Below are 27,440 nucleotides of genomic sequence, written 5' to 3'. Positions count from 1 at the left end.
GACATGTTCTGTGTACTTCCTTACTTTTCTAGACTAGACCAGGTTTGCTCTTCAGCCATTATGCTCCTTCCACCTGCAATTCCCTTTGTATAACATTCGTTTCATTTGGGTGTTTGTTTACTATTTGTTTCCCCAGATTAACTTGGTAGCTCTGTGAAGTAGGGGTTATATTCATAATGTTCACCGTGGTACACAAGTTCTTAATGCAGAGCCTGGCACAAAATAGATGTACAAAAGCTGTGCATCAGCACTGAATGTGTACACATATGATTGTAAGAAGAAGGAACAGAGAAAACCATGCTCTCAATTTGCATATCTATGGAGAATCTGCAAGCGTTGTACCCATAGTTTATCTATCGCATGCGATGTCATCTTAATCTCAGGAATTATGGAGCTGAAGAGGAATCCAACAAAATGTTTATATAGCCCTATATATAGCACAATATAAATGTGTAAATAATTTCAAAAATGCCACACTGAGTATTATGTATTGTGTTACTTTTCAAAATAATCATGCCAAGTAAATTCCAATTTTTTTTGCTGTAGTTTTTTTCTTTTGATATTTTTTGCATTTTATTCCATTTTTATTATCTTCCAAGAAAACACAATTTTAAGATAAAATTTTAATGCTTATTTAAAGAACATACAAGTGAATAAGGTGTAGAAATCACTGTTAAAGCAGTAAAAGCATGATGCAAATAGGAGGGATTACCTTGAAAATGTTCTATTTGCCCTTTAAATCCCTTGAAACATTGGGCTTTTATATGTTTCTGCTTCACTAGGAAAAAAGGATCTCTGAGGTTTGGTATTAAGTTTTAGATTTGTATCTAAGTTTATGGGATATTAATATCTGATTCCTATAGGGCTAAGGATATGGTAAAAATTCCTAAAGGTTCCCTCAAATAATTTTTTTCTGTTGTATTGCTGATTTAATCTGGAATATCTTTTGAAACCTCCTGTATTATCACATTCTTTTACGCCTCTATCTTACTGAATACGTGTAACAATAAGTAAATTGTTGGTATTTTCAATTCTAAAGTGAAAGAAAACTCAGAATCATTAAGAAAGATCAATTTTTAAAGAATTCCTTCAATCTCAAAGACTGCTGAGAGAAATTCAAATGCTGGCAACAGTTTAACTCAGTAGACTCCATAGTCTCATATTCTTCTATGCTATAACAACGTGAAATCACCAGATTTAAAAATTCGAATTCAGTCATGACCTTTCTTTCTTTAATAGTACAGTAATTTTTTTAAACATTCTTTTTTTTAATTATTTATTTTCAGAGAGATGGAGACAGTGCGAGTTGGGGAGGGGCAGAGTGAGAGGGAGAGAGAATCCCAAGCAGGCTCAGCACTGCTGGCACAGAGCCTGACCCAGGGCTTGAACTCATGACGCTGTAAGATCATGACCTGAGCTGAAACCAAGAGCTGAACCCTTAACCAACTGAGCCACCCAGGTGCCCCGATAGTATAGTAATTTTTGTATCTATTATGTTTATTATTCAGCCTTCATCAGAAACAAAACAGATTCAATAAATGTTCCTCCTCTGCCTCTCCCTCCTCTTCCTCCTCCTCTTCCTCTTCCCTAACTCCTTCCCCTGCTCCTCCTCTTCTTTGTATTCTTCTTCTTTAGAAAAAAAAGTATTGTGTGCATATTTTCAAGTGGAATGGTTCTTGTATAGGCACTCTTTCTGTAGAATACAGTGTTCTTTATTATTTATTTATTTATTTATTTATTTATTTATTTATTTATTTATTTATTTTACAGAGAGAGAGAGAGAGAGAGAGAGAGAGCAGGGAAGGAGCAGAGGGAGAAGGAGAGAGAATCTTAAGTGGGCTCAATGTCCAGTGCAGAGCCCAACTGGGGGCAGGCTCTCAAGACCCTGGGATCATTACCTGAGCCAAAATCAAGAGTCAGATGCTCACCTGACTGAGCCACCCAGACACCTCTAACACAGTGTTCTTTAAAAAAATAATCACTCATTTTACTTTAAAATTTGAAACATCATAAAGCCACCACATATACATATATGTGTACTCATATATATGCATATATAAATATAAATTACCTAGTGCTCATTTAATGTGATGGCTATGAAAAGTCAATGTCCCAGTAAACAGAAATTACACTTGTCAAAAAATAAACAAGTGAACACCATCTAACAGCCAGCCACAAGATATCTTCGTGACAGACAAAATATGGGAATATGTGTCTTCCCTAAATTATTTCCCTTTAGCTGCTGTTTTGGGATCTCAATTCACAATGGTGGAAATAAGTTTTGTTGCTTCCCTCTAATTCTTTAATAACAAATATATTTGATAGAGATTGAACATGTGACCACACTCTGTCGTTGCCAACTTTTACGTGTATATTAAATGTATGGTGGATAATTATATCACTTACCAAATACAAACATATGACAGTTACGTTGTCTTGTGAACTCACAACATAAGATAAGCTGAAGAAGACAAATATTCATTGATCTTTTTCCACTAATTACAGAAAAGAATGAGACCTTCAAATGTATGTGTTCAACTTTTAAATGAATCATTCAATTCCCTTTGAACAGCAAAATTGGTAATCACAGTTAAATTTATAAAATATAACTGTCACAGTCATTACATTTGTTTATAGTTGTCTATTTATTTGCCAGGCTTCTGTGTAAGATTCCAAATGCGTCAAAAACAGAAACTCTCTTCTTCATAATATTGCTTTTAGCAAGCATGTACCTGGAATGTTATATTTCTTTTAATTAGAATTGAAATATAGCTGTCAATATATCCAATCAATTATTTGGCCTGTGTTTGTAAGTAAGTGTTTTAAGTCCCCTTTTCATTTCATATGAAGCCTGGCACATAATGCACAAGAGATAAAGGATTTAAAGATGAATAAAAAGCAAAAGCAGCAACTACAGCTGAAAATAAGAGATGTTCTTTTAATTTTCCCCTTAATATTAAATCTTAATGTGTAAAGCATGTGAGGTTTATTGGTATTATACAGATTGCAATATTAAAATTGTGACATGGTCTGATACAGGTTGTATTATATATAGATCAAGAAATGTAACAACAAAACAAAACAAACAACCCCCCAAGAAACAAACAAAGAATTGTATACCTTTGTTGTTATCCATTCCTCCTACAGCATACAGAGTTCCAACTGTAGATTTTCTAGGTTTAGTTCTTGGACTTTGCATTAAAGTTCTTCTTTCTGGCAATAGATGATATTTCATTGCTTCCAGAATCAGTTTTTGACATTCCAGATCATTCTTAAATAATGCATGGTTTTCTAAGTCAGCCAATATCTGTGAATAATACACAATTACTGTTAATAATATTTTTTATAGGAATGAGTATATGACATCAGTAGTTAAAATTAGAAGCCTAATGCCTATGATTTTACCCCTATATTGAGAAAAATGCAAAATGTAATAGGAATTAATTACATTGACAGAAAATATGAGTAAAATGGAAGGCTTCCATGAGAAACAGAATGGATTTTATTTTCTATTCAATACTATTTATTGTCATTTAATTACATGGGTTGTAAAGAAACTTCTAGAAATCACTTTTTCCATTCCCTTTCCTCTTATGAAACCTGATTATAAATTGAATATAGTTGCCTCTGTTGGCCATAAGGCTGTGTGGGAAAAGAAATTAAAAAATAACCTTCGACAAATTACATTAACAATCTTCATAAATATATATTTATTTTAAGATATCTCAGGTATAGTTTAAAATCCTTTCGAATACAAAAAATCAATAAAAATGAAAACAATTCTCTTTATCTCTTTAAGTTTGCAAGTGGTTGGAAAGTCGTATAGTAGGCAAAGTTTCCAACAGTGAAACTAAGAACTTTTATACCAAAATTCTAGCACCTGAAGGAGGGATAGAGTAAGACCAGCTGTTTGAAGCTATATTATGTTTTTCTTTTGCTACACGAGAGTTTCATTCCCCCAAATGCTTCTGTGTACATTTCTTTGAACACATCCATTGTCTCTCTTATTTTCTTCTTCCTCTGTTCTTTATCTTCTCTTTCTTTTTCTTTCTTTCTTTCTTTTTCTTTTTCTTTTTTCTTTCTTTCTTTTACTATTTCACTATCACTTTCTCTTTCCTAATGAATCAATATTTCATTTCAAATGACAGTTAAATCTGTCACACATATTTAGAAAAATTAATAAGTTGAAAATTTAATATTGACTCACTGACCTTTTCTTACCCATCAGTAAGAAACTTGACAATATGTGTACTCAAATATGTACTGAGTGAATAAGTTAGTATATGATGGCAGCATATAATTAATTAATTTTAACACTATAATTTTAACCTTAATTAAGTAAATTTATTTAGCCATCACATGACACATAAATTGTTGGAGATGACAGGAAGAATATAAAACAAATAAGATAACTTATATGACATGTAGGAAAGGTAACATAAAAGTTCTGAGGGTGAATAAGGAATGTAATATATTAGTTTCCTGATGCTTTGGAATATTGAAAGAAGATGTTCAATTAAATTCTTGGCTACATTGCACTTTTTGTACACTGAAATCTTAGTGTTGACTTCCTATCCACCTTCATTTTAAACACTAAACAAGAAAAACAAAAAAATAAATTTAATGGTATGGAATAGGATAGAATATCTCTAATGGATGTTTTAAAAGGACTACTGTTTTTCTCTTTCAGTAATTAAAAAAAAAATTTTTTGACCGGCAAAGAGAATATCTATTTCTAACAAGACCCTAATGGTCTTTATAAAGTAAATGGAAAAAAAAGTATTTTGATATAGCTTTTGGTCATCTCTGTATCAAAGAATATTTTTCTACATCTAAGCCTTTTCCTTTCTTTAAAAGGAAAACAATTAGCTTTTCCAGTGATAAATGTATATATTGCTGAAGTTGGCTTCCATAAATTCTTCTCTCCCTTTTTCACTGTTTTGGAGAAACATGGGGTTAGTTGACCATAAGAAACTTTCTTTTATTAGGAGCACACTCTAGGAATATCTTATCCAGATAAACAGTTAAATACCAAATAAAAGGGGAAAAAAAGAAGCACATTCAAAAGACAGTGCTTCATTTCTGTGTTTGTGTCTTGGAAAACTATACCTCATAATCAAAAAGTTTAACTGGAAATTTGAGGCTTAGGTTTTAGATAAATGGATTCATGACATAGATGGAAATATTTACAAATTTTAACATATGAGTACAAAGTGACATTTGCATTAAAAAAGAGTTCAGAGACTATTTCCAATATGCAAATGATTCTTAACTAATTATAGTGGATTAGTTTTAGTTTAAAAATATCTCTATGCCTTCTTTTTTAATTTTATCACCATGTAAAAATAATGTTCAATATTTTAATAAATATAAGATTTGGGTTTAAAAATATTATAAAATATTATAAATTGTTTATTTCAAAGTATAACAAGGAAGATATACAAAATAAAACTAAAACTTGTAATTTATTTCTATAAAATAACCAAGGTATCCTGTACTTAGTTTTTTCCTTTTATTAACAAAACATTGTTTAAATTTTCTTAATTGTGGCATGCCTCTAATCATTTGACAAAGTTTTTTATTTTAAAAGAAATTGAGCGGCACCTGGGTGGCTCAGTCGGTTAAGTGTCTGGCTTTTGAATTTGGCTCAGGTCATGATCTCATGGTGGTGACATACAGTTCCATGCTGGGGTCTGTGCTGAGTGTGGAGCCTCCTTGGAGTTCTCTCTCTCCCTCTCTCTCTCTGCCTCTCCCCCACACATGTGCACTCTCTATCAAAATAAATAAATATTTAAAAAATTGAATTCTTCGTAATCACTTTTACTTTATTATTGTGTATTTTCAAATTATGACTTGTAATTATTGCTTATGAATACTATGTGTCTCTGATTATGTCCTCTGACGACACTTTTTAGCATTATTATTTCATCTCAAATTAAGACACAAATTCAGAATAATATAATGGTTAAGCTGTCTTTTAAACTTGAACTATCTTTAGATTTCCTAAATTAATCCAAAATTAACACCACTTACTCTTTCCTATAAAATGAAAAATAGTTTTTTTTTCATATTCTTCCATTTTTAATGAATCCTACACTATTGTGAAATACCATCTTTGTCAAATTTAGAAAATATATCAATGTATTTCAATAATTGTGTACTACTTAGAAACATACTCATGTTTATATAAGAATTTGTACAATAGGGGTGCCTGGGTGGCTCAGTTGGTTAGGTGTCCGACTTCAGCTCAGGTCATGATCTCACTGTTCATGGGTTCAAGCCCCGTGTTGGGCTCTGTGCTGACAGCTTAGAGCCTGGAGCCTGGTTTGGATTCTGTGTCTCCGTCTCTCTCTGCCCCTCGTCCACTCATGCTTTCTCTCTCTCTCTCTCTCTCTCTCTCACACACACACACACACACACACACACACAAAAATAAACATTAAAAAAGGTTTTTTAAAAAAAGAAAGAATTTGTACAATAATTGTCTACAAATTAATCTATTCCTCGGATTACTACCTATCAATACTCCCCCTAATCAAGGAAAATCATAATATAATTTATTTTATAATTTAAAAAGTTTTTAGGACATTTCACAAAATCTGCATTGTTAGTATATTCTTACACTGAGAACAATCATTTACTACATCATTATAAATTAATTGTGTATTACACCTCAAGAAAAGATTTTACTCTCTACAAACAATAACATTTCAAAATATTTTGTCGTCTAGAAGTAATTTGAGAAATCAAAATATCCTGAGACTAAAAAGGAAGGGCAACATAGGGTATATTGACAATTAACATTACATAAAAATCTAATGGGTTGATCCTTGGATCTGTGTCAGCTAAGCAGCCACTTTGCAAATAAGTCTTATCTCCAAACAACCTTGGTAGGTTTTCCTTGTGATGAAGTAATGATCTGCAAGTTAACGGTAAGCCTGTAGCTGCAGAATAGAACGTGGCCAAGAAACATGTATGATAGTCAGATTGACTACTATGAAAAATCAGAATAATCTATTAATAGCTAGCATTCTCAAAATAACTTGTTACAACATTACAGTTGCCAGAAATGTCATGAATTTTGATTAGATATATTTTTGCAATTGTGTATATTAAAACATTATTAATTTCTTTTTGCACACTCTTCTTAAAGTTCCATTGGCTTTATTACTAATTACACTTTGGAGAAAAATACAAATTCAATTTTTAAACAATGTTTATTTAAAATGACCACTACATTTGTAATTAAAGCACAAATAATTTGATTGTTGATGGTTTGAGGAATTGAACAACATGCTTAAAATAGCCACATGTCTAGCAACATGAAAATATTGATGAATGTTTAATCCCATATGTTTACACATAGACACTCCTCAACTGCACTTTTCCAAGAGTATTATATTAATTTATTTTAAATGCCTTCAATAAATTCAAATTATGACTCTAAAAGTATTGCTTCATGAAAATGGAATGCATTATTTAAGTACCTAGAGTTTGCATTGTTTTGCCAGCCTTCAAATAAGAAAATAGAATAATTATAATATGATGCAGAAAAAAGTTGTCTCCTCTCTGCACATTTTAACTTTATATGTCAAAGAAATTAATCTCTTGGTTAGAATCTTTGTCATGATTCTTTGCACTAAATCACATGTATGGATATTTCCTTAACATTATAAATAACTGTCTCATATAATAAGCAAACAAAATCAAATGCATAGATTTATTTGTGCTTCATGACCTACTCTTATTACATACAGGGCATACTCCTCTAATTTTGTAGTAAAAGTCAAAATATTTATATTATAAAAATTTGCATTATACATAGACTTTTTGAAGTACCATAAAATAATGCCAGTTAGGAGATATAATTTACAGTAATGTGTTCTTATGATGTTAATGGCTAGAAAAAGGGAGAGTAATAACTGCATGAATGAAGACATACTTTGAAAGGCAAGGTGACTAACAGGATCTATACAAAACTTAGCAAATACATCTATACCTTCTATCTGGTCAGGGAGTGCACTGGAATATGGAATGCAATGTTGAAAAAACAGCTAAAGAAAGATAAATTTAAACTTCCTATGGACCAAAGGAAGTATTAACTCTTCTAACACTGTGTCCTTTGGCTATCAAGGTTATGAAAACATTCTCACATTCATAACAGTGTGACAAAATTCCATATATCTCATGTTATTTCATAATATTTCAAACTTTTGTTTTGCTACCAGAGGTTGTGCTAAAGAAAATCTATTCACGTTATCTGAATCTATAAACCAAAACTGATTCCATTAAAAGTGACAGTCCTTAGAGAACAAGTGACAGTCTCCTACAGTCTTTCAAGTTTATTGCTTGACAAAATGAATAGGATGAATGATAAAATATTATGATACACTGTAAGCTGCAAGAAAGTAAATGATTTTCTACTTCAATATCTTATAAATAGGTCTGATACAAATAAATTTTCAGGTGTTTTTATTAAGCAGTTTATAAGATGGAGAAACAATGATTTAATAGGCACACTTAGTGGTGAATAAGCCCCGTGCTTGTTTAATAGTCAATATAAGGTGCTGGTGAGAGGGGAGAGTAAGTTATCAGAAAACTTTGTAGCAACCTAAGAAATAGTGAAGCTTGTAGGTCGAGTTGTTCCACTTTGCAAGGGACAATATAAACTGTCTCATGCCAGAGAGATTTTCTGCAGATTTCCTCCCTTTCAGATAGATTTTCGAAGACATAGAGGGAAGAAAATGGACAATTACATGAAAGCTTGGCAATAGAAGTTAGTTGGTGCACCAATGCCAACAACGCTTCATCAGCTATTATTTGAGTATCTGCTGTGACTGGAACAGCCTAAGCTTGTGTAAAAGTAACTAGCTCAACTATAGCCGGAATATCAATCTTCTGCCTGAAAGAAACTCATTGATATGAGTAGAGAGATCCTTATATTGCATTTAAAATCCCATTTATATCTGTTGAAAAGAATTTTGGCAAAGGATAGAATCATGACATATTAAGAGATGGAAATACCTTCTCATCTTTTCTGCAAGCATAATCACTATTCTGGCTAAACTACTTGAAAATATTATTTATATTTTAAAATAAATGAGAAAGCGGATACAGTACAGCTTCTATGTCTCCTCCTGTGCTGTCATTTCAAAAGGAAAACACAAATTACTGACACACTAAAGCTTACATCAGATACATCTGAATAATTCTTGCTCAAGTATTTGAGGAATGAGAGGAAACCATCTACAACATAAGGATCAGGTTAATTAATTTTATTCTGAATACAGGATATTTTCAATTCTGAATATTTGATTGCCTTAAGATGCAAAATAATTGGCTAGGCTGACAGTACAAATAGAGAAGAATAATGACATGATCACAAGTAGAGCTCATAAAATTAACTCAAATGATAGTTTTTATTAGTGACAAATGAGATGGGTTTTATGCTGCTATAATTTATGATTATTAGTTATTTAACATGGATTTGCTTTTCCATAGGTAGTTTGAAAGCTCAAAATTTCAAAAAACTGAAATAAGTGATTCTGTGCCCTGCATGAATATCATCTTCATCCAGAAAAATTTCATTGCATTCTAGGTAATCTCTGGACCTTTCATTCGTTCATTCATTCATTCATTCATTCAATATTCAGTCAGAACCTATTTTGTGCCAAGTGCTGTAATAGGCACCTGTTTGCCTTCAGTCTCTCTCACCACTAATCTATTCTATTCAAGTCTACCTTCCTCCCCGCCCCTTAGAACACTTTTGTTAATTTACTCATATCTAGCTATATTCTACAGCATGCATTAGTTCATTATTGTTTCCAGGACATTATTCAGCCTTCTCAGACTAGCAGGACAAAAATTGTGCAATACAACTGTATTTTAGCTATTCCATCACTCTCTAAGATACCTTATGTATATTTTTCTGGATTTCATACTTTAGCTCTTCAGACCTCTTTCTTCTCATCTGACTGGATCCCACCTTTTTAAAAAATAATATTGGTAATGTCTTTTCCCTCTAGGTCTTCTATTAAAATAGACACAATTATCAGAGTTTGGTGTACATTCTATTACTTCCATGAGTACTACCTAATTAAGTGGCTGAGGCCACAACTGACACAATTTGTTTTTATTGATCATATTGGACTTTAATCAGTTGCCATCTGTGTAGTCATTCAAGGGCTTCAGATGCATGCTAGTCATAAACTTGTAAGAAATCAGGAAAAAATGTCTGCTACCTCTTGTTGGGTACAACTAGCAAGGTTATAGGCTCCTAGGAATTGCTCAGTAACTATTTAAGTGATTGAATATTTACTCTGATTAGACTATTAATTTATTTTAAATAACATTTATAGCATTGAAGTTTGAAAATAATGTATAGGCAGAGATATATTCAATATCATTGCAAATTACATGCATAGATTAATTGTCTGTACAAATATTTATGGTCTTGGAGCACCAGGTGGCTCAGTTAATTAAGCATCTGACTTCGGCTCAGGTCTTAATCTTGATATTTGTGAGTTCTAGCCTGCATTTGGCTCTCTGCTGCCAGTGAGGAGCCTGCTTCGGATCCTCTACCTTCCTCTCTCTCTGCCCCTCCCCAGCTTATGCTTCCTCTCTCTCAAAAATAAAATCAGCATTAGAAAAACAAAACAAATATTTATGCTCTTTCAGAAACATCTTTGCTTAACAACCAACCAAATATCTACATTTCTAAATAATTTATCTTTGATTCAGCTGATGGCTTGCTTATTTCTAGTCATAGTCAATAGCAAAACTCCATTGCACAAATAATTTGGGCTCTTGAACATTATGTAAGGTGATTTGACTTGTCACTAAGGAACATTGAACTTGGATGTTCCACTAACAATTCAAACTCACTCATTTAAATCTGAACTTATTCTTTACCATTACCATTCTTCTTTCTGTATTGACTCATGCCTTCTATCTCTTATTGATGGATGACAGCATTTCTTTGCCTGTACATCTGTTTAAACTACTATTTAAGCTGATTCAAACTTTTGGAAAATACAGTATATGAATAAAAAATATCCCCAAATGTGTTTTCTTTACTGAGATCCCTTGATAATTCAATCTTTAATCCATTGATAATTCTATTTAGAAAAGTTTATCTTCTCACTCAAGCCCACTCCAAAGAGTCATTAAATATTGTTGATTATTACAATACTGCCTGAGATCCTTCCATTCCGCTATTCTCTTCCCTTTCCGAAAGCCACTTTGCTTGTTGATATGAACTCTTTTCTGAATTTTTGAGAAAGATTAAAAATTTTAATTCTTGTATGTGACATAAGAAATCATATGCAGAATCCAGACTACTCCTACATCGTGTCCTAAAACATATGCATTCACCATTTACTGTCTTATTGTCTTGTTTCCATTCCTTGCATTACAATTGGAAGTATTTCTTAAGTATTTCCACTTAGTTCAGGCTCATATCTCACTGTACTTCCAGACCAACCTTCTGCTTTGATAACGCTGTTCTATTTGCTACCCCTCACTTGAGCTTTTTCTTTATTGCATCTTTAATGTGATTTTTCACCTTGGAACTACCTGAGTCTCAGTTGAGTGTTCTTGTTTTATCTGTGTTTTCAATGAAAAAAACTTCCTCTGTCTTTTCATATACAAATGAATTTCCTTAGGACTTAGACTTGATCTGTAATTTCCTTATTTCATTATTTAGTACTCTATTGCTTGTACTTAGTAATTGCCAGTAGAAAAATACACTGTTTTTATCTTGCTATTATGGTTCTGTATGTAGCTGTTTCATTCTTAAATATTAATTGTATTTATTTGAATTTTAAAGGTAAAATCTGGAGGAGTATAACTTTCTAAAATTCTGTTGTCATCTTATTTTGCAAAAAGATAATTGGAAAAGGACATGTTAAAATGTATGCAGATTTCTCATGAGAAACCATTATTGCATTTTTGCTTCTTTTAGCTCTTTCACACACACACACACACACACACACAGACACAAAAAATTCTGATTGGGAAATAACAGATCATAGCAGTTAGCAAGCCATCTCTGTGAGGAATCAGGCACAGACTCAAATTGGGAAGAATGCATATTGCACATTTGTGCTTTTTGAGGATACCGCGAGACTTATGAAAGATAGATTTATCTGTAGCATTGGATTAAATGAAGGTATTCTTAACTTTTGAGCTGTGTGATGTAGTAATTTTCCACATGTTAAATAGGTACTGGGCTATGTCTGTGTCATTGCCTGCATGACAGAGAGATGCTTAAGAACCAATATTTTTTTTCATAGATATTATACATAATAACATTATCAAGTGTTTGATATTTTTGATACATTAATAAAATGTATGCTAAGAATAAAATTAATAGATATTTCTATTTTCCTTGATGTTTCCTTTTCCTAAACTCCCTCTTCCTTTCTGAAGATGTTTAGCCTGCTCCTATATGTCTAGTCTCTATTACAGACCTTTCCTGGCCTGGACAATATCTCAAGCTCTAATTTACACTAACATTCTGGATCATCTTCTCCTGTAGAACTCATGTATCTGCTAGATACCAAGATAAAAAGATAAATCTCCTAGGGAAAAAGTAGTTAAAAACATTTAATTATTACTAGTTGGATGGTTTTACTAATATCTTATAGGAATGATTACATTTCAATCCTAGCTGTTTTTGCCTGAAATTGATGAACTCTACTCAAATGAGGTACTCAAATCACAACCTGATTTCAAAACATCTTGCAATAAGTAATATGCTCTTGAAAGAATAAAATGTATTGTGTTATTCAGTGTTATTTGCATTTCTGTAAGTTTTTCTTGGAAGAAATTTCTCTGAGTTAAGACACAATGTCCCCATACTAACTGTAGTTAACAAGTACAATGCACTAAGTGTAAGGGTCACTCTAAAGTATACTTTCCCTTGAGAGGGATAAATGTACCAGTGATCTACACACAATATCAAAGAGAAAGTAACTATCTTAGGCTTATAAAGAACATCTGGTGCTACAAGAAAGACTGAAAATTCTTCCCCTGCTCCTCCCATATTCTGTCTGAGAGAAGTTGATGCTGATGGTAAGAAGCAAACACTCCCAGATGTTAACACAGATATTCAGGAAGGCAATTGAAAGGACTGCATTCAGTTTACTCTGGAAAATTAGATTTTTTAAAATTTCTATAATAATGTAGGCACAGTATGAAATTTTTGTTTTGCTTTAGCATTGTCTCAATTAAATAAAAACTTTTCGATTTCTCTCACACTAATTATAAGGTATCAGTCAGTATTTCACCTCCCTCATTCCACAAAGAGAAGATGGAGAAAGAATTTTAATCACTGCATATTTGCAGATTTCCAGCTTTCTTTAGATTTACTCTGATCAAAGTCCAACATACCTCTTTTGATCATCATCAGTGAGATATGTTCCTGTGAAAACATCAAGGTGGATGCATCTTGCAAGTCAATAAGGGATTAAAATAATTCTCCCAAGTAAAGCTAATTCCACTGGGCATACACTCTGCCTGTAGAGTTTCTAAAGTTTGGGTATGAAATGAGTTGTTCAAACATCTTGACTGAACAAACTTCAGGGATAAGGGAAAATATAGCCTTATTAATATAAATATTAAGGACATTAAAATAATTGGAATGTGTCAAGCCCCATGTCAGGCACTTTGGAGTATGCAAAAGTAATGTATCAGTTCCTAATTTAAATAATTTACAATATAATTTATATTATAGTGGAGTCACATGTAATTTATAATATAATGGAACATATGCTTATTATTTCCTAGTACTTACAGCTAAATAAAAGTATTTTTGTTGTGTTGAGAAGCCTATTATATCTTTATCCAACATCCTAATTTTCAGATGGTTGATTTTTCCAAAACACGAATCATTAAACCATTCACTCTTCTTCTTTTCCTTACAAATAACCCTCCTGGACTTGTATAACAGTTGAAAGTCATTTCAACAAGCTACATTAATCAACTTAATGCACAAGAAGATAATTTTTTAAAGTGGTATTCACTTGATCCAACAATTCTTCTGGGTGTTTATCTAAAGAAAATAAAACACTGACTTGAATGTATATGTGCACTCTCATGGTCTCACAGCATTAGCATTATTTACAATAGCTGAGACATGGAAACAACCTAAGTGTCCATTGAGGGATGGATGGATGGATAAAGAAAATGTGATATGTATATATGTAGGATTATTATTCATCCCTATGAAAGAAGGAAATCCTGCCATTTGTGACAACATGGATGGACCTTAGGAAGGGCATTATGATAAATGAAATGAGTCACAAAGACAAAGACAAATACTATATTATTTTACTTATATGTGGGATCTTCTAATACACATACACACACACACACACACACACACACACACACACACCCCAAACTCATAGTTGCAGAGAACAGATTAGTAGTTGCTAGAGGCAGGGGGCAGGTGGTGGGTGAAATGGGTGAAGATGGTCAAATGGTACAAGAAATATGGACAAAGTACTCTAGGAAATAGGAAGGCATGCTTAACCAAGTATTATGTGGTAAATAAATACTTACAACAGAGTGTCTTCTTTAAATTGAATCAATAAAGACAAGTACCTGTTTGCCAGGCACAGAAAAGAATAAACGATATTTCAAGAAAAAGGTCAGAGGTTCAAAGGAATAAAAGGAAGTCAAGCAGAATCCAGACTAATGATATTTATTCAAAATATGCTATTCATTGAGATTCTTTTTATTTTTTTAAAAGTTTTTATTTATTTTTGAGAGAGTGAGCGCACACACGTGAGTGGGGGAGGGGCAGAAAAAGAGAGGGAGACACAGAATCTGAGGCAGGCTCCAGGACCTGAGCTGTCAGCACAGAGCCCGATGTGGGGCTTGAACTCATGAACCATGAGATCATGGCCTGAGCCGAAGTCATACACTTAAACGATTGAAACACCCAGGCGTCCTGAGACTCTATTCTTAGTAAAATCTTTCTTTCTCTTATATCTTTATATATTTTAATCTCCATCCATCCATCCATCCACCCAAACTTCCATCTTTATATATAAAGCCATGTAATAGTATAATCAGATTATGCTTATGTAATCATATAATCGAATGTCCTTATAAATCCTTTTTTTCTCTCACTTAACACATCAAATCCACTGGACATACTTTTAGTTTAACCTTCAAGATATTCTAGAATATATTTACAACTTTGGGACAAGCTAACATCCTCCCTGGACTATTGTAAAACCTCCTAACTAGTGTATCTGCTTCCAGTCTGTCCTTTTAGTGCTGATTGTTTTCATTTGTTTCCCTGTCATTCAATTTGCACTGTTCTCTGTCCAGTTTAGTTCCTTGAGAGGCTAAACATTCTGGAACTACATCACATGGCTCCGTTGCTGAATTGCTTTTGGCCAAGTCCAGCCAATGGGACTTACAAGCATAAAGTTAGATGGTGGAAATAAAGATGAGTGTTTTCTTCCCTATTCCCTGCAAAACATGGCTATAGTGATGTCCTTTTATGACTACAGCTCAAGTAGGGCAGCCACTCTGTTATAGTTCTGATATTTCTGAAGTAAGTAATATGGTTTTCTCCATTATCACCTTGGTTCAGGGGCCCTGAGTCCTCAACCTACTTTGTGCATTTTCTAAACACTGGCCACATCTCTGTAAGTAGTGCCTTCATTAACATCTCTTCATATGAACCATTTTTGGTAAATTTTATCTCCTGCTGGGATCTTAGCTATTGCACCATCATATAGTTTATTTTTCATACACTAGCTAGAATGATCCTTTTAAGATAGAGTTACTCTCTACTTTTGAATACATTTGAATTTTCCATAATAAAAAATAAGAAGAAACAACAGAGCATGTGTCTTCTCTGTTCAAAATCCCTCAGTGACTTTCCATAGTAATTGACATAAAAGCTAAACTCCTTATGACCATCTAAGCCCTGTATTACCTATTTCCTGAACACTTCTGACCTCATCTTCCACACACCTGCTACCTTGTCCAAAGAATTCTATTTACCTTGGCCTCATTGCTGTTCCTTCTTCCTGGAACACTCTTTTGTCTGATATCGATTTGGTTTTTCCCTCATTTATTTTTTTGTCTCTGCTCAAAGTCACTTTCTCATAAAGGACTTCTCTGGCCTACCTAAATTGGCAACCCCAAGCACTCTCTCACCTTGTCTTGTTTACTTTAATTCATAATTATTTTCACCATCTGAGGTTTAAGGAAGGCATAGTTCATTTGATGGTTGTTGCCAACCCTTCATTCTGTCCTCCACTTCTTGTTAAAATGTGGCTGCATTAGAGTAAAGAGCAGTCTGTTTGAGTCAACACCACTCCATACAGGCGGCACTTAGAAAGTCTTCATGAAATGAGTGAGTGAGTGAATGAATAAGTGAAGAGATTTCTAGACTGATTATCACTGAATGATTGATTCTGGTGTTTTACTAATGGTAGCAGTTTAGATCTTTGCTGTTTTCCCTGTTGTATGTGTATATGATTTACTGTTAATCAACATATCAACATATCAATAAAATGAATATGTGTTTTGAAAAATTCACCCTGGAGGCATTGTGAAGAGCAGATACAGATGGGGAAAGATGTCACTAGAGTTGGACAATTATCATTGAGTCCACTGCAAAAAAGAAAAAAAAAGACTAATCTAAAGTTATTGAAAATATACATGGAAAGAAAAGGTTTAGAACATTTTTAAAGAATCACATTTACCAAAAAACAAAACAAACACACAAACAACATACACACACACACACACACACACACACACACACAAAATCAAAATAAAAACAAAAAATTCCAAAATTTGGTGACACATGAAGACAATAGCTGTTAAATAAGGAATTTATTTGAAGATCTAACACATATCTAGTCCTTGTTTCTGGACATGACATCAGGACAAGATGCCATTCCTGTCTCCTAAAAAAATGATCAATCACGGGGTGCCTGGGTGGCCCAGTTGGTTAAGCATCTGACTCTTGATCTGAGATCAGGCCATGCTCTCACAGTTTGTGGACTTGAACCCCGCATCAAGCTCTGTGCTTACAACGCAGAGTCTGGGATTCTGTCTCTCCCAGTCTCTCTCTCTCTCTCAAAATAAGTATTTAAACTTAAAAAAAATTTGACCAATCAGATGAAGTGTGTATTTACCATTCAACTAAATCTTTATATTTCAGGCATAACTTATGTATGTGCCCAATTCTACATATATTTTAGCATACACAGAAAATAATGAGCATTAGCACAAATATTAGGATGAGGTCAAATCTAATGTTCAGGATAAAATCTCATCTTTTATTTTTACAATAGCTGAATATTATGAGTGACGACTCACTGAAACTAGATTTCATGTGTTCCTTTCGATTAAATATTCATCACTCCCTAAATTCTTACCATATACTTGCCATCTTTTATTCTAGCTTCTTTTTGAAAAGAGTAGAACACTTATGCTGATTTGTAGCAAATTGGGAAGTTGTTTAATGGTTTGGAAAACCCCTATAGCTGACTGAATTGAGAATAACACACTCATTATTATTTATGACTCTATTTCCAGGTCTTTATAGGTCAGCTTATTGAATTCACTGAATATGCTGCTTTTCCAGCTCAGCAAAGCAAATTTTGCAAGCTACTTTGTGGCAGAGAGACTCATAAAAATGTGCCAATTTTTAAAATTATAAACACATTTTATAATTTGTGTTTATAACTTGGGATAATTTACTCTAAATGAAAATCTATTGTTCATTAACCTTTGCCATTAAGAATTCCAAAACTTTAAAAAATAATAACCACCCAGGGACACCTGGGTGGCTCAATCGGTTGAGCATCTGACTCTTGATCTCTCCTCAGGACATGATCTCATGGTTCATGAGACCTTTTTTTCACACCAGGAAAATGAGAAACATAATATGCAAACTACATCAGGAAAGAGATTAATAACAGAACATGATTTATATAATACTTATTTTTAAAAGCTATTTTTCAGTTAACACGATATTTATTTTTTAAATGTTCTTCAAAAGAAAAATAAATATTTTGCTTTAAAATCAACAATTGAATTTTGATTCTTTAAACATCTATTTATTAAGTCATTATTCCATGCCAAATAAAGATAAAATTTCTTTGGTGAAAAAATAAGTGTTCAGAAGTATGCCTGAGTATTCTATTTTTTAAATTTTTTATTTATTTTTGTAAAGATTTTTTAAAAGTAATCTCTAAACCTGACATGGTTAGGTTAGATCTCCCAACCCTGGATCAAGAGTCACACGGTGTTCTGACTGAGCAACCCTAGCGCCCCATACGTGAAATCAAATTCTATATTAGTTATTCATTCAGGAAAATGTTTCCTTTGAATTACAATAAAATTAGACTTTGTAGTTAAAATTATCTAACTTTCTACTTCAGATATAACAGGAAAAATTGAAATGTTCAGGATCTATGTTGTCTTTTCTGCTCTAGGTGTCATGATGACAGTTAATACCTCAAAAACTGCTAAATGCTAAGTAAAAGTTAAAATATTTTTTTTGTCTGAAAGCTTGTTCTCATAGGTGGAAAAAATTGTTTTGATAATTAGAATTCCTAAGTTCCATTGCACATGCCTCTGTGAGTTTTTAAATTTAAAATATCTAAAGTAGTCTGCTTTAATTCTCACAGCCTGAATTTCTACTTGCAAAATATTAGGGGGCTGGTTTTGAAGGTCTTTCCTCCCCCCGAAAAATTCTGTGAAAGTAAGGTAGATACACATTTTAGTATGGCATTGTGTGATCATTCACATATTTTCCCTGGTGATTATGGAAATATAAATTCTAAACTGATCTGAATTGGCTTGATAAGGAAGACAATAGTGTGGGTAAGAGATATTAGAGTAAACTACAAATTAACAAAATTTAAAAAAAATCACACAGTTTCACCAATTATTGTTCAGGTTAAAAAGAAAAAAAAGAGAAAAGTAATATACCCACTTAATGAGTTCTACTTGATGGGGTTAACTATAGAAGACTAACAAAAATTACTGATAATAGCAAACTCTTAATTGTTTTCATTAACTTAAAATTGAATATATGGGGGCGCCTGGGTGGCTCAGTCGGTTAAGCGTCCGACTTCAGCTCAGGTCACGATCTCACGGTCCGCGAGTTCGAGCCCCGAGTCCGGCTCTGGGCTGATGGCTCAGAGCCTGGAGCCTGCTTCCGATTCTGTGTCTCCCTCTCTCTCTGCCCCTCCCCCGTTCATGCTGTGTCTCTCTCTGTCTCAAAAATAAATAAACGTTAAAAAAAATTTAAATAAAAAAATTGAATATATGGAAAGTAAATAAACTTTTCTCTAATTTATCAGGAGTCTTGAATTGGAAAATTTGATGTATTTGTGGGAAATATTAAATTAACATGTGCACCATTTTCTTAATGGGGTTGGAATATGAAATTGCATGGTACTCAGCATCAATAAGATTATTCTAAGATAATTTATCTTTGTATTTTGAAAAAAATAACATCACTCCAAAAAATTCCGAATAGTTATGCAAAATAATATATAAGTATTTACCATTTTTTAACATTAGCAGTGCACTGTTACTTTTTGAATATTATTAAAGTAACAACTTATATTCTGGGTGACCTATAAGTATTTGCCATCTAATTAGAATGGAAAAGAGTGCTTTTGCCTGATTCTCTGGATAGTCATTAATGTTAAATTGCTCTTCTCTTGGGGGTATTTTTTCCATTTTCAGAGTCATTATAATAATAAACTATTTTATTTATTTGATACTCTTGGAAATTAAAATTACAGTCATAGTCATTTCAATACTTGTGTGATAAAATTCAATTCACTTGTGATTCATTCACACAGTATATAGTTTGCTTCCTTTCCTCTTAGGAATGATTTAAATGATACAAGCTTGCAAAGTAATTTTAAACAGTTTATCTATTTTTTTAAGTCATAGGATTTTTGTCATTTAAAAGCTGTGAATGATGACTCTCAGGAAAAAATGACTCCAGTGGAAGGAATCTATATTTCACTAAAGGCCATTTATTTGATGAGCAAAAAGTTCTTTAAGTTTTTTTGTTTGTTTGTTTGTTTGTCTGCTTTCTTTTAATACATATTCAATGACTGAAAGGCTCATGAGAGGTTTCAAGCATTGTAAAAATTATTTTTTTTCAGATGGAAAGACATACATATCTTAATTCTCCATAAAACTGTCAAGTATTTATTGAGTAGGCATCAATTCTTAGGGAAAAAAAAATTAATTTCATTCACACAATGTTACTGACAGAAAAAAATATTTCTATCTTCTTGTCCTGAAGTGAAAACTGAGGTCCAATGAAATTAAACTTTCCATGAACAAACACTGAATTAATGTTGAACTCAAAAATATCAAATAAACACTCATTTATACCACTGCATCTACTCAACTACCAAAACTTGCATGCACATGTTTTTGCTTTTCTCCTGTTTACATAGATAATTTCCAATCCTCTTTTCTAAAGTCAATCTACCCACTTATGCATGAAATCCTACCTACCCTAGCACATTTAGATAAAATATTACAACAGTTCTTCCCTCTGACTTACATCATCAAATTTCCTGTCTTCAGAATCACACCTGTGAGTATGTAAACATGCCTGATTCCTTCAGTTTGGTGTTTATCAATATATTTTGTTTGTTTTCTTTATCAATTTATTGACCCTCAGCTCCAAAATGATCTTTTTCAACTGTTTTGTGAAAATGGATGATGAAATGGCCCGTTAAGGTTTTTTTTTTTTTTTTTTTTTTTTTCTTTGCCAGCTAGCACTATGGTAAGCATTGTCAGTAGAGGACACTGGAGAGACACTAGGGAGAAAGATTTTGCTTCCTGGTTTGAGTATGCCTAGTCACCGGATTTCTGCAATGAATGCAGTTTCTCTAGTGCTTGCCTCCTGCAGAGCATGACGGCCAGGAGAACGGAAAAAATTATCCCAGAAGTCTCCCCAGGTGATTTTGTAGCAGGGTGTCTCTTTTGGGATACCTAGGGGGAAGACTTCTAGTAAGTTCTAAAGGACAGATTTCTAGAAAATTCTACCACTGCTACACCACAATGACTTGTCTGCCATTTAGTTAGCCATGGCTGCACTGTCTTCAAGGAGGTCTGAAATCTCAGGTGGGGTGCTTCCGTGGGTGCTCTGTCTCAGCCCCAAGGCAGTAAGTAGCTGCTCCTTATACAAGAATACCTTGTTTTATAGGACTTTGATTTACCGTGCTTTGCAGATATTGTGTTTATTACAAATTAAAGGTTTAAGACTTCACTGGAGGAAGTAACTAAAGATGTGGTAGAAATAGCAATAGAACTAGAACTAGAAGTAGAGCCTGAAGATGTGACTGAATTTCTGAAAGGTCACAATAAAACTTGAATGGATGAGTGGTTGCTTCTTATGGATGAACAAAGTGGTTTCTTGAGATGGAATCTACTCCTGGTGAAGATGCTGTGGAGACTATTAAAATAAAGAATTTGGAATATTACATTAACTTTGTTGATAAAGCAGTGGCAGGGTTTCAGAGGATTGACTCCAGTTTTGAAAGAAATCTCTGTGAGTAAAATGCTATCAGGCATCATTGCTTGCTGCAGAGAAATCATTTGTGAAAGGGAACGTCAATCAATACAGTAAACTTCATTGTTGTCTTGTTTCAAGAAATTGCCCCAGTCACCCCAGCCTTCAGCAACTACCACCCTGATCAGTCAGCAGCTATCAACATGGAGGCAAGACTCTCTACCATCAAAAAGAACACGACTCACTGAAAGCTCAAATGAAGGTTATCATTTTTTTAGTAGTAAAGTTTTTTCTAAAATAAGTATGTACATTGTTTTTCTTCGACATAATTGCACACTTAATGGGCTATACTTTTATAAATGTAAACATAACTTTTATATACACTGGGAAACCAACAAATTCATTGGACTCACTTTACTGTGATATTCACTTTATTGTAGTGGTCTAGACCTAAAACAGCAATGTCTCTGAAGTATACCTCAGAAATCTGCTATTTCTATATTCTTTAGAGTTCCTTTAGCTTTTTAGTTTCTAACGCTTCCTTACTCCAAATCCTTGTTATACTTAGTGATTTTTTAAATAAATTTTCCATGTTAAAATTTCACTTTGTTTTTGTTTCTCTTCATTGAATCCTGGCTGATAAACCCAGCCACTTACAGACTATTTTTTTGGTTCAATTTTGCAGTTTTAAACATCCTATGTATTTACTATTTTAAATGCTAGTTTTCCCACATTTGCTTAGCTCTATTCCACAGAAATTAATCTTGTCAAAGTTACCAATGACTTTCATATCCTTAAAAATCAATTAACGTACATCGTTCTATTTGATCTCTCAGCAGCATTTGGTACAGGTTATCACTCAGTCCTCTCTGATGGTTTATTTTATGAAATTTCTGCCAGCAAGCTCCCTTGGTTTATATACTATTTGACTAGTGTCTTGATTTCAGTTACCAGGTTCTTTCTATCTCTAATTTTGTAATGTTTCGATGCCCAGAACGTGATTCTGAGTTCTCTGTACTTATTTATCTATTCTGACTTCTTAGGTAATACTATCTCATATCATGGCTTTAAATTATATCTATATGCCAACGGTTTCCTAATTTATATCTCCCAGTGTACCTCCACAACACCTAAATGATGCATTCAACTGCCTATTCAACATTTCCACTTAAAGGCTTAATAGAAATCTTAAAGTCAGTATTCCATAATATCCTTCCTCATTGGGGCTCAAGCCAAAAAACCTGGGATCATTTCTGATTCCTCTCTTATCTCTTATTCTCCCATATAAACAGCTGTACTTACAAATATAATTAGAATGAGAACACTTCTCACTATCTTCATTGTTACTACCTTATTACTCTTATGTGACTTCTCAAATATCTCACCTCTGCTATTGCTATCACCTCCTAACTGGTTTCCATTTTCTACTCTTGTTTCCCTGTAGTATACTCTCTACACAACAACTAGATAGTCCATTCAACTGTGTACATGAGATAAAGTTCTTTTCTGCTTAAAACTCTGCAATGGCTTCCATCACACTCAAAGGAAGTACCAAAGTCCTTGCAATTGCTTACAAGTCATTCAATGATTTCGATCCTCACCTTCTCTAAATTCCTCCAACAACTCACTCCCTGGATGACTCTGTTTCAGCCACACAGGCTGCCTTGCTTTTCCTCAAAGAGTAATAAGCAAAAATATTTTATAAAAATAGCAGTGTGGACAGGGGATGCAGGAACAATATGTATTTTATCTATATCCCAAATAAATTACTGATCAAAATAAAATAATCTTATAATTGGATCAAGGTAATTTCCTCTACTATAGCTTTACCTATGATATTTGCCCCCAAATTAAGAGTATTCTTTAGTCTAAGGATCCTATTTTAATCTTCAGATTTTATTTCTATAAACTTCAGTTACTAAAATATTAAAGTAGCTTCATGAGTTAACTGAGTTCCCTAAATCCTAAATTAAAATAGCTAGAAATATTTTAATGATTTAAATGGCTTTTGCTTCATTCCAAACATTCCACAATTTTTGTTAGTCCTCTTACAAATTATTATGTCCTTTAATTTTATCATTGTTATATAAAATAGGCATGAATAAAAAATGAAATTCTTCTTTAATGTTTAATTGAGGAAAATAATTGTTCTCACACTGTGTGGCCTCTTGGTAAATGTTATGTATATTATTTAATATGTACAAAAATGCTTATGAACTAACTGAAGTTCAAGGGGTTTTTTTCCCCATGGAATGGACTTTGTTTTCTGATATATTATGCTAGCAATGAAAATGGGACATTTTTTTCTTATAGCCAACTTATTTTTAAATGTATCATTAAATCAGAGGAATTCTAATGAATTTATGTTCTATGGATATATCTAATAAAGCAAAGAGATGAGGGAGCATATCCTATTTAATTTGCTTTCCTATTGTCCATTCAATAAAGGATTTTCAGGAAAGTCTGAATCAATGTGCTCTTTATGACTTCATCCTTAGTACCCACTGTTAGCTCCATCATAACACACTATTGTAGATTTCTCTCTCATTTCAGATAAGTCACATATCAACATACGGTTAAATGAAACTACAATTCCTAAGACCTAGAAAATGTTTTCATTTGTTGACTTGAATACTTTTTGAGTACTTATTATGCCAGGAATTTTGTGAACAAGAGCTTCAAGTCTGGTTTTCTGGAAAATATATTTACAAGGAAAGAGATAAAAACAGATTAAAACTCAAGAAAATAGTAGGTGAAAGTGCTAAGAACAGGACACATTTGATGTGGCATGTGATTAATTAGAAAGAGTCAGCCATGCTATGATGAATGTAAACATCTTCTAGGCAGTAGACGTTCAGAAAAGGGGTGTGGTGGGCAGTTCATCCCAGCAGGTAGGAGTATGTTATTAATGGCATTTTAAAGAATTGTCAAGGTCTAGTAATAACAAAAGTGGGCTGACTTTTGTCCATTTTATTATTGTCTTTAATAATCTACAAACTATGCCTCCCCTTTCATTGCTCGCACCTGAGAAGATATTCCTATCATCACCATCCTCTTCCACTGGCAAGCCACTGCTTCTAGCCCCCAGCATCAGCTGGCACAGATATGCTATAGAAGAAATAAACTTGACCTGTGCCAGAAACAGAAGGAATATCAGTGTACCTAAAGTATACTAAGTGCTGGGGAGAGATTAGGTCAGGGAGTTTGTAATCATGAAATAGACGATGTAGACTTTGCAGGGCAAGGATATTAGCATTTTGTCCTAAGAGTATAAATCTTAAATTTGAGATTAATGCATTCACACTTCAAGAGTTCTGTTGTTGGAAATTACTGCCATAGTTAAGCATAAAAGTTCGAGTAACAGGTAGGATACTATTCCAATTGTGCAGGAGAAGGATGGTGGTGGCTTATTTTAGGATGGGGCTGTAGCGAGGCCAAAAAAAAAAAAAAAAAAAAAAAAAAACAAACCAACAGACTAAGGATATAGTTTAGAATACAGTCAAAAAGGACTTCCTAAAGAACTGAATATTAAATGCAATGCAAAGTTAAGAATTAAAAGTGATGCTAGAATTTAAGCCTAAGCAACTAGATGGTTGGTAGTGCTATTTACTGAGAGTAGGGGAGCAGGGAGAAAGTCTTGGGATCTTCAATTCTTCCAATATGCGAAGTTTTGGATGGCTCTTGGATATCTAATTAGAGATATCAAGTAGTTAACCAGGTATTTGAATCTATCTCTCAGGAAAAGTTTAGAGCTAAATATATAAATTTGGAACTTACAATTGACTCCTATAAAGTATTTAAAAGTACAGAAGTAAATATTATTCTTTATGCAGAGCACATGGTGTCCTGGGGCATTGCAACATCACGGAGTACAAAAAAATTAGGAATAACAATTGGGTAAGAGTGGCCAGATCAATTCTGTCAAACGTCACTGGGAAGCCAAGTATAAGATAGAAACAAATGAGATAGGCAGAATATTACAGCATGGAGGTTTGCGGTGATTTTAAATTGTTCAAAGGATTGATTACAGTGGATTGAAGAGAGAATGATGATTATTAATAATTAGATTTATTACAACTATAAATAATAATTACATATTTTGCTTGAAAAGGAAACAGAATTGAAACCGGAGGTAGGAATGTGAGGAGTTTTGTTTAATATATGCGAAACAACAAATCTACATGAGTTAATACCAATGATCCGATACGGAACAAATTAATAATATAAAATATAAAAGGGGTCACTGAAGTAGTGAAATTTCAATGGCAATAAAGATGGGATACAAACCATAAGCATTGATATCAGCCCTTGACAAAAGCACAGAGGCTTTCAGCACTGTAACAAAAAAGTAGTCTTTCAAATTAGGTTCCAATTTCTCTACCCTCGTGACCAAAGAGAGTAATGTGTGTAAGTTTGAGTTTGTGCTTGTGCATATCTTTTGTTGTTGTTGTTGTTGTTTTTACATTATAACTCACTTACAAAAATTGATGAAATAAAAAATTATTGTATTTTCTTAATATTATAACTTGAACCGTGAATGCCATCATGTGATAGATGATCATGAAACTAAATGGTATTTCCGGTAAGATTTTAGAAGCATACATTGTCTGAGCATTTCTGTTTTAAAAACACTGTTTCTCAAGTTTCTTTTAGAGAATAACATTATTCTACACTTTTAAAAACTATTACAGTCTAGTTTTGTGGAGAAGACTATTTCTTTGATGATGTCTGGTATAATCATTAATTAATCAGACAGCAAGCAGATCAGAGAGAGAGAGGGAGAAAAAAAAAAAAAAAACCCAAACAAAATAGAACAAAAACAAATTGAAGAGTAACAAAGACCGGAAATGCATTGTTAATGTGTTTGATTAATTCCTTTTGCCTTACTCCTTTGTAAGAGTTAAAAGTTTTTTTCTTTTCTTTTCCTTTGTAAAAGTAAGATATATAATACACTAAATACTGAACATTTATGCTGACAAACTTGGAGAATTGTTGGAATTATCAGGTGGTCTATCAATGCTTCCTTTGGAGAAGTAAAACCAAACAAAACATATAAATTACTCAGGAGTATAATCTACTCGGTATATCTTACATTGTGATTTATGAATGCTTTTGTTATATTGATTTGTTCTTTGTCACTTTGCTTGCTTTTCATTAGGATTTTTAGTGGTGGCTATAATTTTTATAGACAGCAGAATCTATATCACTGGTATCTGATCAACTGTCACATTTCCAATGGAGTAAAAAATGTTGATGACCTCTCCCTTCTCATATTGCTATTATTACATAAAGAATCTTTTGGAATAAATTAATTACAGCTTTGCATAGAAATATGTGTTCTTATAAAATAGAAGTAGTATCTGTTTCCTTAAGATACACTTATGGTTTCCTTGTTATTTTGTTATTTTTTATTATTAAAATAAGCCATTTTCTTCTAAGCTTAGGCAATCATTTGTTATTCCATTTCATATGTTTTTTTCTTTCACATTTTGCTACCGAAAGTGTTTATGTACATAAACACACACACACACACACACACACACACACACACACACACGCAGCTACGTATTTCCTTTAAAAGTCAGTAGGTGTCTGGTTAGTAAGTTATAAGAAATCTTTATCCTTGTCATCTCAAAAGAGAAACAATACCAATTCCAAATAGGAAACATAGTTTATTTGTATATGTCTAACCTTCTAAATAATCTCTGACTGTGATAAAACTGAGTTTTTTGGAAGATATTTTGACTTGAGTATATATAGAATTGCAATCCTTTCATTTTTAGAATAACATGATTTAAATTTCCAAACCAATCATTAGAAAGGAACACACCAAAAATTGGATAGTTTTTGTACTTTTAAAACAGGTATATAAGAAATAAATATTTATGTACGTATTACAAGTTTA

At 32.9% G+C, this 27,440-nt stretch overlaps 1 protein-coding gene across 2 annotated transcripts in view; it reads right to left on the bottom strand.

Annotated features, from left to right (window-relative positions):
- The window catches only part of KLHL1 (kelch like family member 1), a 362,245-nt gene that overhangs the window by 121,141 nt on the left and 213,664 nt on the right, over positions 1–27,440 (bottom strand). For both annotated transcript variants that reach the window (XM_019415576.2, XM_019415577.2), the window contains exon 6: positions 3,121–3,307. In XM_019415576.2, the coding sequence (XP_019271121.1) occupies positions 3,121–3,307 (187 nt within the window). The remainder of the gene's footprint in view (positions 1–3,120; positions 3,308–27,440) is intronic.

The sequence above is a fragment of the Panthera pardus genome, unplaced genomic scaffold (assembly GCF_024362965.1).
Source record: "Panthera pardus isolate Hobbes unplaced genomic scaffold, ASM2436296v1 HiC_scaffold_1, whole genome shotgun sequence".
Lineage (NCBI taxonomy): Eukaryota > Metazoa > Chordata > Mammalia > Carnivora > Felidae > Panthera > Panthera pardus.
The sequence above is the reverse complement of the archived record's forward strand: the minus strand, read 5'-3'. Positions and strand labels throughout refer to the sequence as shown.